Here is a 19,735-nt window from a genome sequence, read left to right as displayed (position 1 = left end):
TTCTGGGAATCAATCTCAGGTCATCAGGCTTGGCAGAAAGTGCCTTTACCCACTGAGCCATCTCACTATTGCTTATTTATATGTAGTTTTTGTAATTCATTGAGTCCAGTTTATACTGTCTGCTGGAATGCTGACCGATCCTGTTGGCTTAACCTTGGGCAGGTACCCATAGCTGCAATGAGCTCATGTGTACAACAACCATCTATGTTCAAAAGGTAGTATTTCACAGCATTCCTCCCCATCCTTTGGCTCTTACATGCTTTCCATCCCCTCTTCCTCTGTGTTCCCTGAGCCTGGGGGTGTTGATACAGCTCTCCCATTTATGGCTGACATCTGAACAGTCATTTATTCCCAGCATTTTGATAATTATGAATCACTACATTAGCTGCTGCCCCACTGTAGAAAGAAGCTTCTCTGACCAAGACAGAGTGCACGACTAATGTCATGAATATAACCACAGATGTTTGAAAGCACTTTGACCACATGACAGTGTTGCAACACAGTAGTAGTAGATTCCTGTCCTAGGGCTCATATGGCCTCCCAAAGAGTGGATTTTGGTCAGATTTACAGTACCAGTCATGAATTCTCTCCTGTAGACCAAAACTCAAATAGACTGAGAAAGTGATTTCTTACCTCTGTAATAGTCATGCCAATATTGTACCAAGGCACACATCTTGCTTGTCAAGTCAGTATTGTAGCATTCAGTATTTACTGCTGGATAATATCATTGACGACTATTTCTCCCCTTCCCCAACTGCCCTGAACCCCACTGCAACCTATGTAGCAATGTAGCCAGCAGGGAGGGTCACGCACTGTCTTGGTTGCTGTTCTATTGCTGTAAAAAGACACCATGACCCAGCTAACCCTTGTAAAAGAAGGCAATTAATTAGGGGCTTGATTACAGTTTCAGAAGGGTAGTCTATTATCATCATTACAGAGGCATGGTAGCATTCATGACGCTGGAGCATAGCTGAGAATTATATCCATGATCCATGGGCAAAGAAAAAGAAACTTGGCCTCACATGGGCTTTTGAAACCTCAAAACCCACCTAAAGTAACACACTTCCTCCAATAAGGCCACATCTCCTAATCTGTATAATCCTGTGAAACAGTTTCACTTCCTGGTAACCAAGCATTCAAATACTACAAAAGCCGTCAGTTCTTTGGGAACCACATCTTTGTAAGATACGCATTATTCAAAATATTTTTTAAATATTTATTTTTAACAAAGCAAAACAACAGAAAACCCAATTAAGGCTTTAACATAAAAGCAAGTGAGAGATGTTCTGGTAGTAGTAGTAGTGACCACCAGGTATAGTGTGCATAGAATTCTGGATCCTGCTGAAGCAGAGTAGAGACTTACCCCAAGGCTGAATCTAGAACTTCAGCACCTTAGGATTTGTGTGTGTTGGTTATGTTTAGTTTCTCTCTAACAGCTTTTCTTTGTTTTGTGTTTTTTAGTACCAGCACTGTTTGAAATCGTGTCAAGTAGTTAGGCCCATATAGTCAGATGTCAGTGATGAAATTGGGAAGACTATATATAGTTTCTATATTTCCCCCGTCTGTCGTCTAGTAAGTTTTTATGGGCTGTAGCAAAATTAAAATTAAAGCACAGACACTTTTTGTCGTCGCTGAGAGGTTGATAGTGTTTTTTTCTAACACTTGCTCTGTCCTTGACGTCACCAAAGTATATTCTGGTTATTGTTAAGCTTCGAACTCTTCTGACTGCTAGATTTACGTATTTCAATAATTTGTTCTTCAATTTTCCCCAATCTTAGTTTCAGGCATCCTCCAAGAAAGGTATCAGTCGACTGGATAAACAGATGAGAAAGTTCACAGATATCAGGAAAAAAAGCAGATCTGCACATGCAGTGAAAATCAGCATCGAGGGCAATAAAATGCCATTGTGACCTTGCCTGGGACGTGTCCCCATCTCTAAAAAATGCACAATGGACTATCGAGAAAGAAGATACTTTTAAATGTTTTAGTGTGTCTCTAATGGTTCGACTTGTATCACCTATTGTAGGACTAACGTTTCTCTCCGTTGTATTTAAGACCAGTTTTCTGCTTTGTACAGAAGAGTACTACTCTTGCTTCTATAAACTGTATGTAATAAAATTTCATTCTGGTTTTGGGGGGTGTCTCATCATTGTCTTAGAGATTATTCTCTGTGAAGACAAAAACAGTTCTTTTTACTACTTCGTGTCATATAATGAGGAATTTGTCTGGACCTTTTCCCTGGCTCCCGGCAAGGAATATCTCAGACCCTTAGGATTCTTGAAGTATCTTTATTATACTTATTTATATAATCGCAGGCTCCTGAGATTCTCTAGGGTGGAGGCTGGTCACCAGAAATATGCTTGGGCTAATCACATTGCCTATTTAATTAATAAATCATACCTTGATAGTGAGGCCCTGGTAAAGAACTCTGGACAACTCAGGTGCCATGTATGGCAAGACTCTTACATGCTCTGGACGCTGCAAACTGTGTTGATGTGCCAGGAGAACAAGGGCACAGAAGCTCTGCATTCCCCTAGACCACTGCTGAAATTTCATTGACCTGTTTGGCCTCATTTGTATCTTTTCTAATAAGACTATTCATAACTATAATGTTTTATTGAAAGACAGTATTTTTCTCAGTTCTGTGAGTCCTTCAGCAAACTTTTAAACCAAAAAGTTCTTGAGAATTCTCCACTTTACAGCCACCCTGGAATGTTGATGGTCTGAAGATTGAACACTTGCAGTCCATGTCTAAAATCAGGACAGTCTTGTGGAGGAAGCTTGATTCCTTAGAGCTGTCAATTCTTACATCACCCTGAGCATTTGGAATCAGAATTGAATTATATACCACTGTGTATGCCTATAATCCCAGCACTCAGCAAGTGAAGATAAGCGTATTGGGAGCTCCCCCAACTCTCTGATACTTAGCAAGACCCTATTCAAATAAATATTATGGTATCCCAGTTGGGGTTGAAATACAGCAAACTTACTTTTTGTTTCTCTTGTTAGGGATTTTTTTTTTAATCTAGGGAGTTAATCTGTAGAAAGAAAAGATTAAGAAACTCTTAAGGAAATACAGATGTACTTGAAAATTACATATAACAGTTGGACAAATAAAGAGTTTCTTGTTCAATTTTGACAATTCTTGAAAATCCTAAGAGTTTCTGTAGATCAAGAAGGTTTTATGAGTAACCCATTAATTACAAAAATCCTTTTCTAATACAAGCTGAGACCTTGATTTTTAAAAATAGAGTATTATTCACCACAATGGACTTTGGACAGTTGAAGGAACATGGACCTTATGGACTAAAACACTGTAGGAAACTAAAGCCGGGTGTGGTGGCGCACACCTTTAATCCCAGCACTGGGAGGCAGAGGCAGGTGGATCTCTGTGAGTTCAAGGCCAGCCTGGTCTACTTAGAGAGTTCCAGGACAGCCAGGACTATACAGAGAAACCCTGTCTTGAAACCCTACCTCCAGTAAAAAGGAGGGCTGGAAGAAAGGACTCAGTGGTAAAGAGCACTTGCCGTTCTTGAAAAGAACCTATTCTCTGCCTTGTTGGGCAGCTCACAATTGCCTGTAATTCCAGTACTAGGGGATCTAACACCCTCTCCTGGCTTCTGCACCTTCACACACATGGCTCAGCCTTTAAAGACTAGACTCACAACCAAAAAAAGTAAAAATAAATCTTAAAACCAGGCATGTGAATCCCTTAAATTCGAGGCTAGTGTAATCTACAGAGAGAGTTCCAGGACAGCCAGGGCTACATAGACCTTGTCTTGAAAAACTAAAATGTGAAAAAAGCCTGTGAAAGCCCATGAGTACTCTCCGCACACAGAGCAGGATTGTGAAGCAGGAAGACCTCACAGCAGCTCAGCACTAGGTGGAAGCAGACCACCCCCAGCATTGTTTGATTCCACTAACTAAAGGCGATAAAGAGCTTATAATCAACCACAAAACAGTTATCAACATGAAAAGCTTTTAAGAATTGTTCGGATTTTGGTGTCTTGGGATGAGCTCCACTTAGCACTGTGTTATGCAAGGTAAATATAGCAAGCAAGTGATAAAACTATACCCTGGAGTTCAAGGATCTACATTATTTAAAGAGAAAATAGTAAGTTTCTTTAAATTATCTATGTTGTGTGTCTTTATAAGGGGATCCCAAGCCTGACCCATTGCCTTTTTAATTCCTAGTTACAGACTCTTCAAATACTGAAATTAGCTCCCATATACTCTTCAACATTTTCAATCGTGCCACTTTTCATTATATTCTATATATATATGATTTCTATTGCAGTCCATGTGTGTAGCTTTATGGGCAAGCCTTTCTCTTAAATCCACATATCTAAGCATAAAACTCTTAAGATAGTTTTAGTGGCTGGATCATGTAGCTGTGTTAGTAGAGTGCAGGCCTGGCGTGCATTAAGCTTGGAATCTATCCCTAGCGCCACAGACACCTGGCCTTTATCATTTGTCAGCCTGACCTGGCTACATAGTAAGTATAAAGCCAGCTTGGGCCACTTGAGACAGTTTGTTTCAGGGTTGTCCATGTTAACTTTGACCTCTTGTATGGAATGTTGCGTAGTCACTCAGGTTTTTTTGTAAAATATTTTCATTTTGGAAAAAAAAGGTATCTTCACTCTTAACTGTACAGTTTAGGTGCATTGACTGAGTTCACATTGTTGTGAAAACCTCTAGACAGCATCTTAAGAAAATTTAGCTGTAGGCTGGACATGGTAGTGCATACCTTTAATCCCAATGTTAAGGGGGCAAAGGCAGAAGAATCTCTTTAGTTCAAAGCCATTTTAGTGAGCTCCAGGACAGTTAAGGCTATATAGACCCTGCCTAAGAACAAACAAAACCCTTAACTCCTTCCACCAGCTCTTGACAACTTCATTCTGCTTTAGACTATTCTAGGAACCCACTTTAGTTATTGTGGGTGGGGGCACATATACCATGGTATGCATATAGAAAATCATGGAGTTCTTGCCTTCTACTTTTACATGGATTCTAAGGATGCAACAGGTTTCAAGACTTGTGGCAATCACTTTGACCACTGAATTATATCATTGGCCTGTTTATATGTATGGGTATAAATGCCTTATCAGATGCATGATTTATGAATAGTCCCCCATTCTTTTGACTCTATTGATCATTTTCTTTGGTACAAAAGAAATTTTAATTTTGATGTAACTAATGTGCTGTTGGTATCACCAAATATGTTACATAGCTCTATGTAATTGCTATGTGAAGAAACCTATGATTCATTTTTGAGATAATTGTATGTTATAAAAAGGTCTGCTTTTATTAAGGATATCCTTACATCATTTGTTGAAAAGACTGTCCCTCATTGATGGTCTTGGATTCCTTCTCAGAATTGATTTGACTATGTATGAAGGTTTATTTCTATATTTTGCTTCATTTTGTTTTATTCTTTCTAAATCCTTGATACTGTTTTGACTACTGAAACTTTATATTTATAGTAAATTCTGAAGTAATAGGATCTATACACATCTCAGTATTGCTTTGTTGTCTGAGGTTCCTTGAAATCAAGGGGAAAATTGTATGTGAGTATGTGCAGCTGCATGTGGGAGTCACAGGACAGCTTTTGGGAGTGGTTCTTCCACCTGCGTTCTGTAGTCATCAGCCTTGCACTGCAGATTTTTACCCAAAGAATCATCTTTCTAGTCCCCTCCACTTTTCTATTCAATATTATTCTGGTTTTCTGGGGTTCCTTAAGGTTTTATATGAATTCTAGGATGATTTTTCCATTTGTAGCCATCAATGGATTTTTAACAGATGGTGTTAAATCTGCCATTTGAGGTAGGACAGAGTTTTAACAATTATAAGCATTCTGGTCCTTAAGCAGAAAATACCTTTCCATTTAGAGTCCTTGGTTAAATTTATTCCTAAGTGTTTTTAATTCTTTGTGATGTTATAAATTGAATTATTTTCTTAATTTCTATTTAAAGATCATTGTTCATTAGCATGAGCTCCTTTCTTTTTGGATACCTCTCACCTCCCCTTCTTGTCTTATAGTTAGAATTCTAGTAGTCTGTTGAATACTAGTGATGAAAATGGGCATCTTTGTCTTCTTGGGTTTAAAGAAAAGGCTTTGTCTTTATTCACTAAGTATAATGTGGGCTTTTCATATATGACTTTTGTTGACTTTCCGTCTACTTTTAATTTATTGAGTTTTTATTATGGCAGGCTATTGAATTTTGTGAAGTGCTTTTTCTGTATCATTTGAAATCGTGATTTTTCTTCATCTTGATATTGTGTATTTAACTGTTGTATATGTTTGTGTGTGTGTTTTCAATTATACATATATACATATGCATGAGCACAGTGGTGTGGAGGTCAGAGGACAACCCTGAGGATCCATCTTGTCTTTTGAGTCAGGGTCTCTCACTGTCCTGGAACTCCAAATAGTCTTGGCTGGCCTGTAAGGCCTAGGCATCCACCTGTCTCTACCTCTATTGTGTTTGGATTATAAATGTATACCATCATGCATGACTTTTCATAGATCCTGGGCTTCAAATACATGTCCTCCTGCTTGCAAGGCAATCTACTTTTACCAGCTGAGCTGTCTCCCCAACCCATCATTGATTTTTGTTGTTATTGTTTTGCAAAATCATCCTAACATTCTGTCAGTAAATCCTTCTTGATCATGACTATAGCTATAGATTTTGAAAAAGCTTTATTTTTATTTCATATGTGTGAATATTTATTACTTCATGTACATATGAGTGTTTACCACATGTGTGCCTGGTGCCCGTAGAGACCATAAGAGGGCATTGGATCCCTTGGAACCAGAGTTAATATTGTTGTCCACTTCCCATGCAGGTGCTGGGACCTAAACCTGGGATCCTCTGCAAGAGCAGCCAGTGTGCTTAACCACTGAGCCATCTCTCTAACCTCGCAAAATTCCTTTAATGTGTTGTTGAATTCTGTCTGCTAGTACTTTTTTAATTTTACATTTTTGTGTGTGTATGATTGTGTATCAGAGGATAACTTAAGTCAGTTTTCATTCTTCCATCTGGGTTCTGAAGATCAAACTCAGGTTGCCAGGCTTGGCGGCTGAGCTCTCAACATGAGCTCTTGGCCCATGTTGGGCTTTTTGTTGTTGGTTATGGTTTGGTTTTGTTTTGAAGAATTTTTGTAACACTGTGACCTGTAGTTTTATTATCCTGCCTGTTTGGTTTTGATTTCAGGGTATTGCTGGCTTCATATTTTGAAAGTGCTTCCTCCTTTATAAGTTTTCAAATTATAATTTGTCAAATTATAATTTGACAATTATAAGTTGTCAAAATTAATTTTAATTTGGCCAGGTATTGTGGTGCATGCCTTTAATCCCAACACTTGGGAGGCAGAGGCAGGAAGATCTCTGAGTTCAAGGTCAACCTGGTCACCTAAAGGCTATACAATGAGAACCTGTCTCAATTAGAAAAAAGAAAATGCTGTTCTTTAGATGGTTGGTAGAATGTACTGTTATAGCCACATGGTCCTGGGGTTTCCTTTGTTGGGAAGGTTTTAATAGTAGATGTAGTTAGAGGACTACCTATTTAGATTTATATTTCGTCATGAATCAGAGTTGGTGGTTTTTCTCTTTTATCGATTATCCAGTGGATATATTGATGAGTTACAGTTTATAGTGTTTTGCACTTTTCATTCTGGAAAACCTGCCATGATATCCCCACTCCTTTTAAAGGTACGTCACTGTGTGTATGTGTATTCACATATGTGCAAGTGTGTGCACATATATGTGCAGGGGGCAGGGCAGGGGACTGAAGTTAACATAAGGTCTCTTCTTTTATCTCAACTTTATTGAATAAAGAACCCCTAACTGGTAAACCAGTTCTAGTCACATTGCCCTAGGGATTCCCTCCCCATTCTCTGCTTCTTAAATCCTGGGATTATAGAGAGCCTGCCTAGCTTTTTCTGGGGATCTGAACTCACTTCATCTACTAAATCATCTCTCCAGCCTAGTGTCCCCATTTTGGTTTCTAATTTTAGTTAGTTGAGCTTCCCCCCCCCTTTCATAGCCAGTCTAGCTAAAAGTTTGTCAGTTTTGAGATTTGAAAGACTAATTCTTGATTGCTTTATTTTTCCACTACTATGATCTGTTTTCCTGCTTACTCTTTTCCTTGTTCCTTGAAGAATAAAGTTTGGCTATTGAGACCCTTGCTGCATATCTGTTTCAGCCTTACTTCTGTTATATTCTAACACTTCTGGTATATTATGGTGGTTTTGTTTTGTTTTCGTTTGTTTCAGGGAGTGTTTTAATTTCCCCTGTGATTTCTTCTTTCAACCATCAGTTGTTTAAAAATATCTTATTTAGCTGGGCAGTGGTGGCACACACCTTTAACTGCAGCACTAGTGAGGCAGAGGCAGGCAGATTTCTGTGAGTTCGCGGCCATCCTGATCTACAGAGCGAGTTCCAGGACAGCCAGGGCTACACAGAGAAACCCTGTCTCGGGGGAGTGGTCCTATTTATTTTACACATATTTGTGGGTTTTGTAGTTTTTCTTAATGTGTTAAGGCTCTTTGTGGCCCTGATGTATCTGGGAAAGTGTTCCATATGCCTTTGAGAAAAATGTATTTTCTGCTTTTGGGTAATATGTTCTGTATATATATTTTGAGGTCCAAATATTCTGTGGTGATTTTCAAGTGATGTTTTTCCTTGTTGATCTGCTGTACTTACTATTCTATCTGTAACCTTTGAACAGTCTTATTTCTCCCATAGTTCTGTCAATATATCCACCATATACTTGGCAGTTTTAGTTGGCATATCTTTGTTGATAATTGCTGGGTCTAATTGGTGATACTAATATCCTTATTTCATTATATAATTGCCCTTGTCTCTTAAAACAGGTTTGAATGAAGTCCCTTTTTTTCTGTTTTCTCTGTGCTACTTCCCTCTTTGGGTTACTGTAGTTGAACAGGACATGTTTTTCATTCTATCAATGTAGTGTGTTTACTTCTAAAGTGAGTCTCTTGTATAAAATATATAATTGAACCTTAGGTTTTAAATTTATTCTTCCAAACTGTGTCTTCTATGTGGTAATTAAATCCATTGGCAAAGTAACTACTCTAACTGTTAAAGGAAAGGGCTCACTGTTGCAGTTTTGATTTTTTTCTATGTCTTTCAGTTTTTTTGTCCTTCATTTCTTCTTTTATTTTTTTTTTGTAGTTTAAATGTCTTGTTTGATTTACTTTCATTTCTTTCGTATATATTGTATATGTGATTTTTATGAGGTTTACGTGAAACATCCTGAAGTTACAGCAGTTTAAACTAATAGTTTAAATCACATACAAAATTTCTTCTCTTTATAGTTCTAGCCCTCTTTTTTACATTATCAATGTCACAAATAGCATATAATGTGTGTCCAATAACAAATTTATAACTTTTTATGCTTTTCTATTTTAAATACTGTTAAAGAATAAAAAGAATTGTGAACCAATATTACAATGATGGGAGTTTTTCTATTTGTGTGTTTATTATTATAGGAAAATTTATATTCTTATATGGCTTTGAGTTTATGCTTAGTATCTTTTCTTTACAACTTGAAGAATTCCCTTCTGTATTTCCTATAAGGTAGGTCTGGGTAATGAACTTAACTACCTCTGCTTTCTTCACTTATTTCTCCCTCATTAAAAAATATATTATTTCATATGTGTGTGATGTATGTATGCAAGGGCACTGCATAGCACATATGTCAGAGGACAACTTTGGAGAATCCGTTATCTTCTACCTTTCATGAATTCTAGGGATTGAACAATAAACACTTTGCCTGCTGAGCCCAGCAGCCCTCTGTTTTACCAGTCCTCTCATTCATTTTTCAAGACCAGTTATTGTATGACAATTTTCCTGGGAAGACATAGCATCCACATGTCTAAACACCACAAATAGGGAGCTCATGGCAAACCAAAATATGGATGCCATTGAAGTCCAACTTGGCAAATCAATGAGTTTTATTGGGGTTACTTACAGGAGGAGAAATGATTCAAAGACAGCTGCATCACCAAAGCCTACCCAGCATGAATGACAGCTCACAAAAAGCTGGAAAACTCAACAGATTAGAGAGCGTCCTTACGAGATACCTCAGTTGGTCTAAGGCCCTTCCAAGCAGCTCAGCCAGTCTCTGCCTCCTCCATATAGCTGGTCTGGTCTGTCTGCTTTGCAGCTTGGCTCATTTGAGAGTGACACTCAACCAACTTTATTTATGCCTGGGATGGAAAGGACTATAATTCACAGAGATCCTCCTACCTCTGCCTCCCGAGTACTGGGATTAAAGGTGTGCACTACCACTGCCCAGCAACAAACTCTGTTTTTTAAAAACCCCTTTTAGTGCCAAATATGGTGGCATACACTTTTAATGCCAACACTGGGAAAGACAAAAACAAATGGATCCCTATGAGTTTCAGGCCAGCCAGGACTACACTTTGAGACCACCATCTGGTTAGTGTCAGGACTTCCTGCAGCTATTTTGAGTTAATTTACTTTCTGTTTTAAGGAGCTTCCCTGGGAGATGTAATGTGTCAATCTCACCCAAAAGTCTGGGGCATTTAAATACATGATCTGCAGTTAGTGGTTGTTTGTGGAAGTTTAAGAAGTATGACCTTGCTGGAAGTATATTACTGGAGGTGGGCTTTGAGGTTTCAAAAGACTCATGCCATTTTGAGTTATCACTTTCTGTTTCCTGCTCTGGTTCAAGATGTGCAGCTTTCAGCTGCTGCTCATATGCCACCTGCTGTCTTCACTCTGTCATCATGAATTCCAACCCTCTGAAACTGTAAGCCCAAAATAAGCCTCCTATAAGTTGCCTTGATCATGGTGTTTTATCACAGCAATAGAAAAGTAACATATAGAAGTTGGTACCAGGAGTGGGATATTGCTATAACAGACTTGACCATGTGGTTTGGGGAGCAATGCAGAAGGCTTTGGAACTTTGGACGAGAAAAAAACCATTGAATGCTGTAAGCAGAGCTTAATGGTCCATTCTAGTAGGAGCTTGCAAGAAAGTGCTGAAAACAGCGTGGACTGTAGTGGCCTACCTCAAAAGAGTTTTCAGAGGGGAACAATATAAGCAGCTGAGCTGGAAACCATTCTTACAATATTTGACAAAGACTATGGTGGCTTTCTGCCCTTTTCATAAGAATTTACCTGAGGTTAAAGTTAAGTACTAGTCTAATGTCATTGACAGAGGAGATTTCAAGACAATCTAATACTAACTCTGTTTTATGGTTATTAGGAATTATCATTTTTGCAGGTCTACAGTGAAGAGCAAATAGGGCAGAAAGAAATGCAGAGTTTGGAGAGGAAGAGTATACTGGCAAGGCTAATGTTACAACCGAGGCTTGTGCTGGAAGAGAGACCAAAACTGTTAAGGGTGGCCAAATCTGCATTTGAATGGACAGAAGGCTGCCTTCAGGGTGAGACCCCACTCAGCTGAACTTCAGCTTGTGAAAGGAAGACCTAAGAAATTAACAAAAACTGTTATAAATATGACTCAAGGGTACCAGGATTCATGCCAAGTTGATAACCAAACCTTGACAGTATCAGCCATCCAGTTATGGCTTCAGAATCATGAAGGATACACAAGAAAATGGGTTGTGGAATCTTCCTCCACAGTTAAAGAGAGCCACTGGACCCAGGCATGTATAAGTAAAGTCTGGGTTACACTGGTGACCACAAGATGTAACAGGTGCCAGAGCCATGGGATATCTGCCAAGGAGAACATCATACAAAAATTGGAACCCACCCTGAGCAGAGAGATCCATCTTACAGGCAGCAAAGCCATATAAGTCCTTTGACATCAGACATGGAACTCCAGGAGTTGGAGGTTTGTCTTGCTGTGCTTTGACCTTGCTTTGGTGCAGTGCTTCCTCACTGCTCTGATTCCTCAATTTTGGAATGATAATATATATTCTGTGCCATTGTGTGTTGGAAGTATATAATTTGCTTTTGATTTTACAGGGGGTTCCAGTTAAAAGATTGCTTTGAGTCTCAGAAACTTTGGACTTTTCGTGTATTGAGACTGGAGGACTATGGGGACTTTTGAGGTTTGACTAAATGCATTTTGCATTATGATATGGCCATAAGCCTGTGTGTGCCAAGGAGTGGAATGTGGTGGTTTCAATGAGATGTCCCTCATAAGCTGAAGGCATTTGAGTACTTGGTCCATAGTTGGTGGCTATCTCTGGAGGATTATGAGGTGTGACCTTCCTGGAAGAAGTATAGCACTAGGAGTGGACTTTGAGGTTTCAAAAGATTGATACCATTTTGAATTAGCTCTCTCTTGTTTCCTGTTTGCAGATCAAGATGTGAGCTCTCAGCTGCTGCTCCTGCCTGCCGCGTGCTATCTTCACCCTGTCATTGTGGATTTTAGCCCTCTGGAGCTGTAAACCCCAAATAAACTCTTGTCTTGGTCGTGGTGTTTTATCACATCAATTAACTGATAGAGACACCACTTGGCAGTTAACACATGTAGTTTTCTCATGATACAGAATCCAGTACTCACAGTTTGAGCATCAGAGAGGGATAATCATCTGCCCTTTGAGTTTGCAGAAGGCATGATATCAAATTATCTTTGGTGCACATTTTTGACTAGAAATAAGAGGGGAATAGAGTGAGTTTCCCCAGAGAAGTTCTGCATTAAAACAATCAGAGGCTAGTAGGTCAGTAAGCACTAGTCTAATGGGAGTCCGCCAGTATAGCTGTACACAGCTGTTTCAAGCTTCTTTTGAAAGTCAAGTCAGGGAAGAAGCAAGACCAGAAGAATGAGCTGGCTGCTGTGGAACTCACTATGTAGACCAGGCTGGCCCCAAACTAACAGAACCGTGTGCTTCTGCCTCCTGAGTGCTGGGATTAAAGGCGTGGTCCACTACATCTGGCTTCATCTAATTTTCTTAATTCAGTTTATTGAGCTGAGCTACTATGTAACATTTCACAATTGACATTGTGGTAGTTAGATTTCACTATCAATTTGACAATCTAGAATTGTCATGGAGAATTTGTGTGGATTTGGGTTGGGCTGCAGCACGTCCCTAGGAACTTCTCTTGATCACATTCATTGAGGTGACAAAGCCTGTCCACTGTGGATGGCATCATTCCCTGGGGTTAGGTCCTAGACTGCATATGTGTAGGGAAAGCCAGCAGAGCACAAGAGGCATGTGTACATTCATTCTCTTTGTTCCTGGTTACAAATGCTACTAGCTATTTCAGGTTCTTACCTGGACCTCACAATAATGGACTGTAACCTGGAGAGTTAGCTAAGATCAACTATCTTACCCCCCTAAGTTACTTTTTATCAGGGTAATTTATCACAAAACAAAACTGGGATAGAAATCTATCCTAATTCTGTAAGATATTATTCCTGTATTATGGATGAGGAAAATGGCATGAAGACACCACTGTTCCATCCCTTTGGTTAGTTGGAGAGCAAGCATTGAGACCAAGGTCTGATTCCAGAGCCTTTCTGGTTCCTGCTCCCTTGGTCACCTTAGTGACTGGATCATTTCTACATGGTGTAGAAAGTGTAACATGGATTTAAAATTTTTTTTTTTTAATTTTATGTGCATGGGTATTTGGCCTGCCTGTAAGTGGGAGGGGGGTGTTGGATCCTGGAGTTACAGGCAGTAGCCATCCCTCCAGCCCCATTTTTAAAAGATGTGTGCCAGTAACATTTGACTCATTTTACTTTGTTTTGTTTTCTCAGAGTTTCTCTATGTAGCCCCGGCTGTCCTGGAACTTGCTCTGTAGACCAGGCTGGCCTCGAACTCGCAGAGATCCACCCGCTTCTGATTCCCAAGTGCCCAAATTGTAGCATGGAACTTAACATGGAGTTGAAAGTGCAATTACTTTCATTATTCAAACTGTACATTTCTTGGCTTTGACTTCAAGATCGTTCTTAATCATTGCTGTTTTGTTTTTATTTTCTTAATTGATAGAAAAGAGAAAACCCCGTGTCTTAGTTAAATACCTGATAAGACCATCTTGAGGGAAGAAGGTTTATTCTGACTCAGTCTGAGGGTGCACCAGGTAGGGAAGACAGGGAGCAGAGAGGTGGATACTAGTGCTCAGCCCACTCTCTCCTTTTGACTTAGTTCAGGACTCCAGCCTGGGGAATGAATGGTTCCATTCAAACACATTCAGATGGGTCTTCTCGTATCAATTAACCTGAACCAGATAATTCTTTACAAATGTGCCCAAAAAGAGCCAGGCAGTGGTGGTACATGCTTTTAATCCCAGCATTTGGGAGGCAGAGCCAGGCTGATCTCTGTGAGTTCGAGGTCAGCCTGGTCTATAAGAGCTAGTTCCAGGACAGGCACCAAAGCTACAGAGAAACCCTGTCTCGAAAACAAACAAACAAAAAACATCCCACAAATAAGCCCAAAGGTGGTTATTCTGATCCTTTGGGTTGACAATCGAAATTAACCATGGATAAAATTTCTAAAGCATTTCTTAAGAATGATGATGATATTTAAGATAAAATAAGCTAAGTGTAGTTGTATATGCCTATAATACCTGCACTTGAGAGTGAGACAAAAGGATCACACATAGACCAGCCTGGGCTACAACGCTGAATTTCAAGATACAATCTGAGCTGCATGGTGAGACCCTGTCTTTAATGAGACAAAATAATCTGCATAATTATGTTAACCTTAAATTCAGAATGAAATTGATCTTTTATCAACAAACTGGGTTTTGGGTTTTTTTTTTTTTTTTTGGTTTTGGCTTTGTGTTTTTTTTCTTTCAAGACAAGGTTTCTATGTGTAACAATCCTAACTATCCTGGAACTAGCTCTTGTAGACAAGGCTGGTTTTGAATTCACAGAGATCCTCTTTCCTCTGCCTCCCAAGTACTGGGATTAAAAGTGTGCACTACCACTGCCCAGAAACAAACTATTTTTTAAAAACCCTTTTCAAACCAAATATGGTGGCATACACTTTTAATGCCAACACTGGGAAAGACAAAAACAAATGGATCCCTGTGAGTGTCAGGCCAGCCAGGACTGCACATTGAGACCATGTCTTAAGAAACAAAAACAAACTTTTGAACCTGGGGCTATTGCTTTTCCCAGTGCAACAACCAAAAGCTTTTAATGGAAAACCTTGCAGGCTAACCCCATGGCTCAGATGGCATGATAGGAACTATCTCATACTAAAGAAAGAAGAAACAGAACTTTGTCTTGTGCCTGCTGCATACGTGTGCTGGCATTGACTAGTTTCATGAAAAGTAATTGCCATTGCATTTTTAAAAGTGAGAAACAAGCCGGGCAGTGGTGGTGCACGCCTTTAATCCCAGCACTCGGGAGGCAGAGGCAGGCGGATCTTTGGATCTTTGTGAGTTCGAGGACAGCCTGGTCTACAAGAGCTAGTTCCAGGACAGGCTCCAAAGCTACAGAGAAACCCTGTCTTGAAAAATCAAAATAAATAAAGTGAGAAAGATAAGGCCAAAGTTAGTTACTGCTGTCAAAAGTCCCACAATAAGCAGACACTCTATAGCTCAAAAGTCGGTTCTTTGAATTTATTTAGTATTTGTTGTATATAGTGGCAAAGGGCATGTGAGCCACAGTACACGTATGGAGGTTGGAGAACAAGTCTGTGGAATCAGTTCTCTCATTTGTTCTTTACATCGGTTCCAGGAATTAAAATCAGATTGCCAGGCTTGTCTGCCAAGTGCCTTTATGCACTGATCCATCCTAACACTAATTCATTGTCTCTAAAGTTCTTGGTTATGTTGTATGTTTTGTATAAAACACTAGTATTTAAAATGCATTCTTAGAGTTGTTCTTAGATGGTGTAAACTTTTACCGTTTAAAGTAATTTTCTATTTGTAGTCTTTCCCAGTTTTTGTTTTCATTTTTTTTCTGTTACTGCTCAATACATTCACCCTTTATATGATAAATAGAAGACTTCACACCATCAGTAAAGCTAATAATCCTAACGAAACTCTTCAGTGGTACACAAGTGGTCAAGAGATAAGATTCAGTCATACTCATACATGGTTAGGTAGTTGTCTTCAAACATCAAATTCAGAGGTTTTTGTTAGGATCTGTGCAAAGTCTTACACTCTTTCCACTGTTGGGTTAAATTATTTACAGGTTGAATCAGTTGTAGTAGCCCTGGCAGAAGCCACTTGTAAAGACAGGGAATTCCCAGAGCAAACACAGCATTGAGAGAAGGGCCAATTCAACAGGAAGCCCAAATGCCCAAGGAGAAGTGTAGGTGGACTATAGTTGCAGGTTTGTTCTCACCTAGGCAACTCAGTCAGGTACACTCTGGGAAGAGAAGGGATGTAGATATGAGCTATAAAGATAATTGATGAGGTTCAGTGTTGTGCTGAGTGCAGAAAGAGCTTTCTTACCTGTTGAGAGTAAGGTACAGCGGTAACATGGATCCATACCTAGTGATGCTCTGGACCATTCCAGGAATGCTGACTCTGGTCAACCTGGGAGGTGGGAACTTAAGGGGAACTGCCCATGTTTCACCTGAGGAACTATCAGATCCTGAAACTATAGTTTGACCTACCCAGCACTGGGGATCAGGCACACACCCATAGAATTCTCATCAGTATCTAGAGAAGACTTTTCTTTGATGTGCAGTATTCTACTTGCATAGGTGAGAATTATGCACTTACATGTAGTAATTTGAGACTGAAACAACTTCTCTTTCTACTGCTTCTTATTCTTTTGTTTAAATCAGGATCTCCCTATTCTGGTCTGGAACTCATGATTCCTGCCGCAACCTCCTGAATTCTGGATTAGCAGGTGTATGCGACCAGAGCTGGTTTTTTGCTGCATTTTAAAATAGACAAATGGAATTTTTTTAAAAGAAAAATAGTTTATATCTTTTTGTTGTTTTGCTTTTCAAGACAGGGTTTCTCTGTGTAGACCTGTCTGTTCTGCAACTTGTTTTGTAGGCCAGGTTGACCTTGAACTCACAAAGATCCACCTGCCTCTGCCTCCCAAGTGTTGGGATTCAAGCTGTCCACTGCCATGGTTGGCTAATAGTTTACATATTTATTAAAGGATAATTTAGAGGCCAGAAAGATGACTCAGTGAGTAAAAACACTTTCAGACAAGTCTTTCAGTTTGAGTTTAATCCCTGGGATCCATATCACAGAGGGAGAACTAGCTTCCAGAGTTATTCTCTGCCATCCAAACATGCATTGTAGATGGGAGTTTCTGTCCCACCCGGTCCCACAGCTATTCAGTCCCAAAGAAACACATAGAGGTTTATGCTAATTATAAACTGTTTGGCCTGTTAGCTCAGGTTTATTATTAACTAATTTTAGAGCAGCTCTGTTGCAGTTTCCTATGAGTTCTACATCCAGAACAACTTCAAGACTGCTGACTGAGATGATCCAGCCTCACAGAATACTCCAGTCAGGACTTTACTATAATCCTAAACTTTCTTTGGGTCCCCATAAGATTATCAGTGGCCCCAGTCAGCAGGAAGTAGCCTAGAAAACCATGCCCACATTACCAAAAAATGGATTATGGATGTTTTTCTTTGTTTGGAGTATTGGTTACTAGTTGTTATGGACAATGGTCAGTAAAAAAGCTAAACAAGGAATAGTAGATTCAGAGTTCTTGTTTTGAAAAGAAAAAGGGAAATACTGTGGGATAATGCTCTTGTACACTGTAAAGATTTGTCACTCATACTAATTTAATAAAACACCAGTTGGCCAGTAGCCAGGCAGGAAGTATAGGCTGGTGATGGGGAAACTCTATTAACCAATCACATTGAATTGGGGGTGTGGCAACCTGGGCCCCAGGGAAGAAAACCTAGGGATCCAGGTGTGCTTGCTCTCTGCGTGCGGTGTTCACCTGACCCATTTGGACATCGGAACTTTTAATCTTGTCGCCTGAGTTTTCCCGTTTTCAATTATTAAATTATATCTGTTGTTTTGAGCTGGTCTAGTTATTTTAGTGTACGGGTCATATACACCTTCAGGCTGGGCAATCTGACTAAGAAAATTCTGGGAAAAGGAAAGGTAGAGAGTCAGTCACCAGTGAGATGCAGAGGAAGCAAGATGAGAATGCACTACTGAGAAAAGGTACCAAGCCATGCTAAACATAGACAAGAATTATGGGTCAATTTAAGTTGTAAGAGCTAGTTAATAATAAGCCTGAGCTAATAGGCTAAACAGTTTATAATTAATATAAGCTTCTGTGTGCTTCTTTGGGACTGAACAGCTGTGGAACCAGGTGGGACAGAAACTTCCATCTACAGGGCTGGGTAGAGAGAGATGAAGGGGGTTCCATAGAGGAGTGAAGCAAGTAATGGAGTGAAAGTGGGTACTACAGTCAGATAGTTAGAACAGCCTGTTACTGGAGAGGAGGAAGTGGCTGAGGGAGCTGAAGATGAGAAGTTGTGTTGAGATCAGTAGAGTGGAGGCTCATTAGCAGGGTCCTGAATAGTGGAAGTTTCCTCTAGTTCAGACTTCTTAGAGAGAAGGGGCTGAGTTGGGGTACAGGAAGAACAAATGGAAAATTTGGAACTAAAGCAAGAAAATGCTTGGATATAAGACACCTTCTTCTACCTGCCCAATTGCTGGCAAAAGTTGGCAAAGGTCCTGTATAAGATTGGCATCCAGGCTATTGGTAGGCAGACATTTTGAGTGATTATCTAATGAGTATCTAGTTAATACTTGACTGAAAAGGCATACAATTTTGGAAGCCCTTAAGTTGGGTGCTGAGTGTAGAAGTCTGAGGTTTTCTGAGAGGTGTCCCAGTAGGGAGCTTGGAGATCCTGACAAAGGCACAGTTCCCATGTGAGGCAGAGATGGAAGATCCAATAGCCTGGAATCCCTAGAATCCCAGGAATTCAGGGAGGATCAAATCAAATAGGCACAGGCTGTCCGGTGTGTTGCCACACAAAGAGCAGGGCAGGAGGTCTCCAAGCCTTAGTGAGAGAGACATGGTTACCTGGTACCAGGACTTGGTGGGGCCAAAATGTGAGAAACCATGCTCAAGCGAGTGGCCAGAGGTGAGTGTGGGCGATGAGGGTCAGCTGTATCCTTGAACACTGTGATTGGAGGTTCCTCCACTTCCAAGAACACCAGAGGGGTGCCAGATGCTCAGTAATCACTCCCATGAATCCAAGGAAGGGGTTACACTGACCAGGAGAAGGGAAACTTACCGACTGTGCCAGTGTTGGCTGGAGGGCCCAGCGATAGGTCAGGTGAAAGGTGAGCCTGTAGTGGGCAGACTGGGGGTGGGATCCTGGTGTGTCTCAAACTGCCTGTAGGTGGGAGGGGGACCACCAGGAGAGCCTGCCAGTGTTGTTCTGCGGTGTGGTGCAGAGGTAAGAACAAAAGTTATACCATACAACAGAGCATGTGGGAAGTTTACTTGGGGAAGGGAAGGGAGAGAGCGACAGAAGAGACAGGAGTGGTGCAAGAGAGAGAGAGAGAGACATGATAGGGGCCTGTGCACAGGGAGAGCTCTAGGTAATGGCGGTGGCTTATGACATATTCTGTCAGGACATTTAGAGCCGGCCAGTGTAGGTGCCCGAGTACTAACCAGCACCTGTGTGTAAGGAGTGCTCTTGTGGCTGCAGTTAAGAATCCCAGGGTGGGCCAGCATAATGCTTGAATGCTAACAACACTCCTACCCTTCTAGTTTCTAATGTTGTGATTAATACCATTCCCAAGGCATTTTGGAGGAAGAAAGGGTTCTGAGTTGTAGTCCGATCCCAGGAAAACTAGGTTAGGAACTGAAGC

The 19,735-nt window shown here is 40.3% G+C and overlaps 1 protein-coding gene across 3 annotated transcripts in view; it reads left to right on the top strand.

Annotated features, from left to right (window-relative positions):
• Iws1 (interacts with SUPT6H, CTD assembly factor 1) overlaps positions 1–12,433 on the top strand; it is a 43,291-nt gene extending 30,858 nt beyond the window's left edge. The window contains exon 14 of one of the 3 annotated variants that reach the window (XM_085700017.2): positions 12,320–12,433. In XM_085700017.2, the coding sequence (XP_085556143.2) occupies positions 12,320–12,331 (12 nt within the window). In that variant the 3' untranslated portion in view covers positions 12,332–12,433. Of the gene's footprint in view, positions 1–1,778; positions 2,133–12,319 lie in introns of those variants that run through there. The other 2 variants (XM_048442551.3, XM_048442554.3) reach the window with 2 other exon arrangements.
• Positions 12,434–19,735: the final 7,302 nt, after the last annotated feature.

Source organism: Myodes glareolus, chromosome 13 (assembly GCF_982192425.1).
Source record: "Myodes glareolus chromosome 13, mMyoGla1.1, whole genome shotgun sequence".
Taxonomy (NCBI): domain Eukaryota; kingdom Metazoa; phylum Chordata; class Mammalia; order Rodentia; family Cricetidae; genus Myodes; species Myodes glareolus.
Note: the sequence above shows the minus strand (reverse complement) of the source record. Positions and strands in the feature narration are given on the sequence as shown.